Source organism: Nicotiana sylvestris, chromosome 5, assembly GCF_000393655.2.
Source record: "Nicotiana sylvestris chromosome 5, ASM39365v2, whole genome shotgun sequence".
Classification (NCBI taxonomy): Eukaryota; Viridiplantae; Streptophyta; class Magnoliopsida; order Solanales; family Solanaceae; genus Nicotiana; species Nicotiana sylvestris.
Window position 1 is genome coordinate 30,575,822 of NC_091061.1, and position 8,074 is coordinate 30,583,895.

At 37.2% G+C, this 8,074-nt stretch overlaps 1 protein-coding gene across 1 annotated transcript; it reads right to left on the reverse strand.

The window, feature by feature from the left end:
* Positions 1 to 822: 822 nt before the first annotated feature.
* On the reverse strand, positions 823 to 6,938 carry LOC104235131 (glucosamine inositolphosphorylceramide transferase 1-like). Its single transcript, XM_009788811.2, has 4 exons — positions 6,295 to 6,938; positions 5,231 to 5,353; positions 3,604 to 3,771; positions 823 to 2,819 (listed from the first exon to the last, which is right to left on the reverse strand). The coding sequence occupies exons 1-4, from the start codon at positions 6,586 to 6,588 to the stop codon at positions 1,137 to 1,139; spliced, it is 2,268 nt and encodes a 755-aa protein (XP_009787113.1). The 5' UTR covers positions 6,589 to 6,938; the 3' UTR covers positions 823 to 1,136.
* Between the last annotated feature and the right edge of the window lie 1,136 nt (positions 6,939 to 8,074).

Genomic DNA, 8,074 nt, shown 5'->3' on the forward strand with positions numbered 1-8,074 from the left:
TGGTCTCGAGAGAGTCAATTGGGAAAAATCACTCTTTCTACCGAGAGGTGTGAGAGTGGGTAAAATTGTGCAACGGTTATAGCATATTTTCCCAATCATGTCAATCGAACCTTAGAAGCATTTACCCGTCAATTAACCACCTAGGTGAAATTCACTACCCTAGTGCCTTTCTATCCATTAGATACAACTCTAGCAATTTTCTCATTAGCATAATTTAGTTCTAATTACTAGTTGATAATATTAGTTTGTTAAAGAAAAATCAAAAGATGTTTGGAAGTGACATTTGGAACAATTACACGACTCTAGTCTAGATAGATACTCGACTCCATTCCTAGCTCCCTGTGGAAATCGATCCCGACCCTCATATCGGGTAAAAGCTATTGCAACCCTCTCTTCCTACTTTTTAGTAGTGTGGAGTAGGCTGCGATCACTTTTTGGCATCGTTGCCGGGGAGCTAACGATTTTGGTTATCTATTTAGTTAGTTTTGTGTATTGTTCTTCTTTCCTTCTTTGTTACTTACTTGTTTGTGTCATTACTCAGGTACCAACATGGCTTTAAACAACGCTAATGATAAGTATAGCGCAGTATTTTAGAGCGCTATGCGTGAAAATACAAACACAGAGTATAACGCGGTTTTTGGCCGTTAAAGTATAGCGCGGTATAAAATCGCGTTATATATAAAATGAGCACTCTTTTTTTTCACATTTATGTCACACTTATCCAAAAAGTCCACAATTGGGTTCCGGACTCTTCTATTAAATAGCTAAAAAATGGATTTCACTATTTTGCATAAAAACAAACCATAAATATCAAAGAGAATCTTTGGTGACAGTACTTCAATTCTGATAAAGTATAGCAAAGAACTATAAACAAGTGCGTCTAAACAAGAAATTTAAGTGAACTACACATCTTCAATTCTGATAAAAAGGATGGCAAAGAACTATCAACATATGCATCTAAACTAATGTACACTTAGACTGACAAAACTACTTAAACCTGGAGTCCTCCCCAAAGCAAACTTCACAAAAGGAGGGAAAACTGACAAATCATAAAACCAAAATTATACCAACAGGGAAGATTGAAAAACAGAAAACTGCTGTGCTAACTTCAATCTGATGTTAGAATTTTCTTCTGGCTATACATCCCAACCATCCATTCGGTGGTTAAACTCTGACTTCCGATTGCTTATGCTCCCATACATGTCAGAGAACTTTTCAAGGCAACTGCTTCGAAGGGCATAGTGAGTTTGCGTATTTCCACTAATTGCGACACCAGAAAACTTTGAAGTATCAATTGCCCATGCGGGTTTCACATATTCAACTGTCTTTGAAGAGCTTGCGTTTGCATACAAGAAGTTTAACAGCACATCCTCGCAATTAAAAAGATTGTCTACTATTTCCCTACCTGCTGCAGCCTCTTTGCTCCAGTACATTTCAAAAGCCATTTTACTATCAATGAAGGCCGCTCCAGTTAGAATCATATTATATCCATTGTGCTTCCGAGCATGAGTCTCGGCCCTGTATTTCAAAGGGCTTCCATTTGCCAGTCGGGGGTAAAAACCTACAATTCGTTCAGGATGCTCACGCCATACCTTAAATCCTCGCTCAACGTCATCACAGGGCATCATAATGTCATCGTCGAGCTCAAGAACAGATCTTGTCTTTATGGAAGGGTCAACCTTGAACCGATTATTCAGTGAGTTTTTTTCCTCTACTCTAATCCTCACCGGCACTGCAGAATCAAACTCACTCAATTCTGGAGGTTGTCCTTTGTTCCACACAACAACAATCTCACGCACTGAAGAGCACCTTGAGTAATGCTTGACATACATTTTAAGATTCCAAAGCCGAGCATCATAGGTCATTGTTAATAAAGTGAACTGAGAATACTGACCATGCAAGGGGTAAGCTTCATGTGCACCACTGCCTCCATATATGTATTTAACTCCAGTACACATTAACACCACAATTACTAAAAATGTTAAAGCTAGAACCGAGCTTCCACTGCAAGTGTTTGGTTTTATTCTGGTACGGAGAGATGAGCTTGCTCTATTCAAGTGGCTGCAGAATAGTCTCATTCTAGAAGAAATTAAGTTTGACTGTTCCCAATCCAACGATGCATCACTCCTCTTTCCAAAATCGTGTGGGCACCAACTTAGTGGAACTAAACCTCTAACAGCTCCAAGTAACATACCAAACAATATAACCAGGGCTGCAACACTTAAAACTGATGCACAGCCTAAATTAAACCGTCGACTTGCATCTCCCGAAGGCACTCGGTCCCCATCCGTAACTCCAATCCACTCTCCAGAGCTTAGTCGCTGCACATCAAGGTGATGGCTGCGGGCGCCATTCCAGGCATTTCGTCCCTTAATTGAGGCTTTAAGGCCCAACGGGACTTCAACTTCTTTGAACACATTAGTGGTTAAAACGTCTACTTTGAAGAGACGTATTCTCCGTCCATATGTTTCACCATCATCTTGGCCAACACGATAAAGAAAACCATCAAATAAAAAGGGTCTACCTCCATTTCGGGCTCCCATGCTCTTATCTGTGTTATAGATAGGATTTTTCTTATGTGGTTTCCAAGGACCAAGTGGTGAGGTGCTGTACCAGATCTCTAACTGACCATTATACTCTGTACCAATACCTCTATGATCAGAACCAAAAAGCCAGTATTTCCCATCATGTGGAATTATAAATGAATCAACAAGAGGCTTTTTCATTATGATTTTTTCCAATGTCCATTCCATGGGAAATTTTACAGCTCGATAAAGACGAAGTTGTCCTTTTGCTCTGCCCTCAGGCATCATATAGATCTGTAAGCAACAATACAATTGATGAAAATATCAATCACTGGTCCAAGAAAGTTAAACTTAAATGATAGTTGTAAGCAAGTAAAAAGTAATGGTGCCAAAGATTCATAATTGCTGACAGTAATAGATAATTAAAGTAATAGAAATTGTATAGGCATCTTTATATTTGGCATTTTCAATATTGAATAATAAAATCATATAAGAGCATAATCATCTATATCATTACATGCTATCAGTACCGTACAAAATTCTAGCAAGATGACTTCCAGTTTTGTTCTACCGATAGAGTGTTCTACCAATTCTAAAGCATCTACAAGCAAATATGACACTCACACATGCTACCACGAGCCTGCACATGATACTCACAGATCCAGCATTCTAATTTCCTTCCCTTCCCCATGGACCCTCTTTGCCCATCTTTTTTTTCTTTTGTGAGATGACAATGGTGTTCAGGTCAACTTGTGCACACCTCGACTATTCCATCGGGTACCTGCTACTTCCACCAGCACATGTATTGGTAACTCATCCTACCAAGGCTTAGGCAGATGGGAAAAAATCACCTAATATTTCAAATGTTTTTTTCCTCCGCTAAGATTTGAACCTGAGACCACGTGGTTCTCCTCCAACTTCATTAACCACTAGCCCACACCCTTGGGTGCGACCCTCTTTTTCCAAATTAAACTTTCTACGGAACAAGGTTCAGGATTTTATCACAGCAAGTCTAACATTGTTTAGAATGGAATTGAGTTGCACGACATGCTAATTGTTCATGAAGTCAAGAACTTACATTGCCATTATAGTCAAAGACATAAGGATAGGACAGATGCCAGCCTTCATCCAAAGCTATACCTAACTGCTCCCATGATGCTCCCTTGTCAGTACTTCTTGCAACTCCAATATCCCCTTGCATTGTGATTGAATTCTTTGTTTCAAAGAACATATAAAGGACATTTCCCTGAATTATATAATCAAACCTCAGATTATGGATGTTCCACGCCACATCGAAATGCAAGAGAAGTTTAGAATTTAGGTTAACAAATAAAACACAAGCAAACAATCAAGCTCCTGCAGGCAGTAAAGGAGAGAAAAATAAATATTCCAGCAGAGCTATAACACCCTAGAAGAAAATAACTCACATAAAATATCAAATAGCACCAACCAGACATGTCATATATGTGATGCTACTTATGCAAAATAGGTCCGACAGATCATAAATGATGCACCCAATAACATTCTGAAACTCGGCCTGCTTTTAATGGCGAATAATTTAGTCAAGACTTTCTTTTTACTTTCTATGCTGGTGAACTAAAAGAGAAACCCCTGACAATAACTACTTATGTTTTGAGTGGAATGAGAGTGGAATACAGGGTGCCTATGATATGGAGTTAGAAAATCATCTTTTGGATCACTTTCCAGTGTTTGGTTGGGATATAAAAGTAGGTAATATATAATTATTGTACAAGGTATAGGATAATTTATAAGAATAATGTTTTGGTAATATGTATAAAGGGTAGATAACAATGTCTAAACTTTGATTGAAACAAGTGAGATTGAATAAATGTGATTTTGGATGTGCTTGACCATTTAGTTATATTTCTAGTGCAATGTTGAAACCCCTTGGTGTAATTAAACAAAAACTTCTGTTTACCTATAAAAGATCAAGTACGTTGTTAACTGCTCTTAAAAACAAATCTGCCATTCCATTTCGCAGGGAAGAAGCAGAGTCAGTAAGGATTAATTCGAAGGAACTTCTTACAAGATGTTGAAGAGAAAAAACTGAAAGATTAGTTGGTTTAGATGAATGCTATACTCACTCCCTTCCATTTGACGAGCATGGGACTAAGGACATATTTAGAATGGGTAACATTAGAAGTAGAGATACAAGAACGGTTGATAGGTTCATTTTCAAAAAGAATGGTTGATAGGCAAAACGTGAGATATATATAAACAACTTCAAACATATGTTTTGATATGACTTCTTTGGTATACAAAAAGTTGCTACTTTTTTTTTATCAAGTAAGAAAATTGCTAATAAAACAAAGGGTTATTAAAACTAGAAGGACCAAAAGAGAAACGCAGGTCAAGGTCCTCTTATTTTCTTTCTTTCTACCCTAAGTTAAACCATGCCTCGTTATATTATTAACTCAAAAGGCTGGGCATATTCACAGCATGAATAAATGTAAAATCCTGCAAAGTAAAGCAACACCAGAAGGAGCCAAAAGAATATTGTCAAGAAATAACTATCACCTTTCCCATCCTATAAAGCGTTAAAGATGCTTCATGTTAATCCCATCTCACAGATCTAAAAACCCAATCTACTGTGGAGAAACATTTAATAGATACTACTTACTACTACTCCCAGTCAATGATCAAGGAATTAAAAGGTGAAAATAGAGAGAACAAAAGGAGGTTACCTGAACATAAAGAAAGGGGTCAGCGACAAAATTACTGGAAAAACCAGCCACAGAGGCTGAAGCACAGGTGATAACAGGATTGGCTACTGGCCATGCCGCACTCTTATTCCTCCATATATTCATCTGCCAGAAATTTCCAGACACAAAAGTCATATACCAATTAATTCCTAGAAACTTAGAACCTTGAGCCTTATTATAAAAGATTCAAACTTTTAGCAAAAGATTATTGGATATACTCATCTCTATATGCAATTAGCCTGAAACTTTCCACAAGAACAACTACATCTCAGTCCCAAAGACGTTGGGTCGGCTATATATATCCTCACTGACCAGGTTACTCCATCTAAACTCTGATTTTAGTTCTACCTCGTCCTCTTCGAATACCCTCATTTACCATGGTTACCTACAGACCAGACCGGTCCATCTGGAGGTCAACGCAGGACATGACCAAAAGCAATAAATCTCTAATCCTAAGATCCTTTCACCTAAATTTGACCAATTAACAAATACCCAGAACCTCAAAAAATTCAAAATTCAAACCAAAACAGTACAAAGCTGAAAATTTGAGCAAAAATGAAACCCAACTCAAGAAAGCAGACTTAAGATCATCTAAAAACCCCATTTACCTAAAATCATACAATGCGAAAAGCTGACATCTTTACATGCAATTAGCCTGAAGTTTTCCAGTTATATTCAAAATAATCACCAAAATTTGCTCATTTAAAAATACAAAAAATTCAAAAATCAGTACAAAACTAAAAAATTTAAGCCAAAATGAAACCTAACCCAAAACAGCAGATCATCTGGAGAAAAAGTATTTAAGCTATATACAATGAGTATAAAATAAATTTTTTACACAGTGATTTTGAACCTATATTAGCTGGTTAGTTACTATTTTTACCAATTATCAATTAATGCTTATCAATAAATTTACTTATAATTACCTAATAAATAACCTGTGTGCCAATATATCTTACACCGTTAGTGCATAAAACTAAACCATTTACCCGAAATTCGGCAAAAAGTAAAGAAGAAACAAATCAACACAATGTGAAAAAGCTTACATCTTCAATAGGTTTGAGTGAAAAAGGGGAATCACCATAAAAAACACCAATGGACCATGAACCCTCATCATCCTCTTTACATCCAATGGCGGAGAGTCCAGCGTGGACATTTGGGGTCATCAAAAACCGAACATAAAGCCCACAAATTGAACCCAAAATGATGAATGAACCAATTAAAAACACAAACGCTGAAGAGCTAACACATGGATCGTTGTTGTTCTTGTTCTTGTTGTTGTTGGGTCGGGTCGTCCTGTGGGCTGAGGAGCCGGAAACTACGATTGGGTTTGAACCCATTAACGAGGAAGGTAAAGGGTGTCGCCGGAAGTAATGGAAGGCCGCCGTCGGCGAGATCCTAAAGACACGTGCTATGCACGTGATGTGAGAGAAACTACGACAAGGAAAACCAACATCAGCAGTTTTGGATGTGTGGAAAATTTGAAAGGAAAAGTGAGAGAGGAAAGAGAAATGGAGACTTTTGTTGAGGAGTTGAATTGGATCTTTTGCTTAATGCTTTTTGGTTTGTTATGATACGGAGTATTATTGTTTCTCTCACTTGCAACTTGTTTCGCTGTGGAATTTTGGGAGTCTAAAACGTTGAGGTGTTTGGGGGACTTTTAGGGAGGGGGAAAATATGTGTTTTGAGTAGTAGTTTTCTCGTCTATGTTGATTGTTAATTGGAAGTAGTAATTTTATCCGTAATTTGTTTTTAAGAAAAAGTCCAAATTTATTCTTGCGTTATACGTATGAAATATGAAATTATGTAGTTTTATCGCAAGCTCTAGGGGAGGCTCCAACTATTCAGGTAGCATCCAACAGCAATTCTTTAAGATGGTTGTTACATATCGTTTTATAATGTGTCGTATTGTATTGTACCGTATTATAATATTTAGATAGATTGTATTGTTCGCCGTTGTTTCATGATATTACATACCAGCAATAAATTTATAATATAATAAAGAAAAATTATAATACGAAGTAAATTATTACATAAAAAAGTAGGGTAAATGATAAAATAAAGCTATTTAATATTAATGAAGGGTGAGATGAGAGAAAAAGACAAGGTAACGACGCGACCACACCAAATTGATCGTTACATAAAGTGGCACATTTCGTCGTTACGTAACGACGGATTTAACGATACGATACAATAAAATTTAAGTAACAACCAAAACAAATATCGTATTTAAAGTAACAATACAATACAATATAATAGGAAACAACCATCCAAACAAGTTGTTAGTTGCAAGCCTATGTTGAGTTTCTTTTTAATATAGAAAGGTATTAAAAAGAGGGTGAATGAGAAATGGAGGGAAATAAAAATTTTGAGTAAAATTTTAAGTTTCCCTCTCCGTTTAATGAGACATTGTCCCTCGTTGATAGAGGAAAAGGAGTTTGGTGGGTTTATATACAAATGCACTTCATGTAGCTCTTAAAGAGTTAAGAAGAAGGCAAGCCTCGCGCCGTCGTCGTCGCTCGCTCGGCTCGGCTTCAGCTTTGGCTTCGGATTTGGTCAAATGATTGATTGATTAATTTTTTGGACCAAATTTATTTGTTAATAATAGAAATTAACGTAATATTATCCGTGTTTGTAACGAATATATTCCAATCCGTGTATTGTACCACCAGCTGCAATAGCAGCCACCTAGTGCTCTTCCCACCATGGCTAAGTGCTTGCTCCATAACAAGCTAGTGCATGCTCCACCATGGCTTGCTCCATAACAAGCTAGTGCATGCTCCACCATGGAGATGGGGCGGGTTTCACAACTGACTGCTATAAATA

What these genes read in the sequence shown, in the direction of transcription:
- LOC104235131 (XM_009788811.2), bottom strand. Translation starts at nt 6,588, where the DNA reads ATGGGTTCAAACCCAATCGTAGTTTCCGGCTCCTCAGCCCACAGGACG. An exon ending in ACCCCTTTCTTTATGTTCAG is followed by an intron (nt 3,772 to 5,230) that starts GTAACCTCCTTT and finishes TATATAATTCAG; the next exon opens with GGAAATGTCCTTTATATGTT. An exon ending in TCTTTGACTATAATGGCAAT is followed by an intron (nt 2,820 to 3,603) that starts GTAAGTTCTTGA and finishes TGTTGCTTACAG; the next exon opens with ATCTATATGATGCCTGAGGG.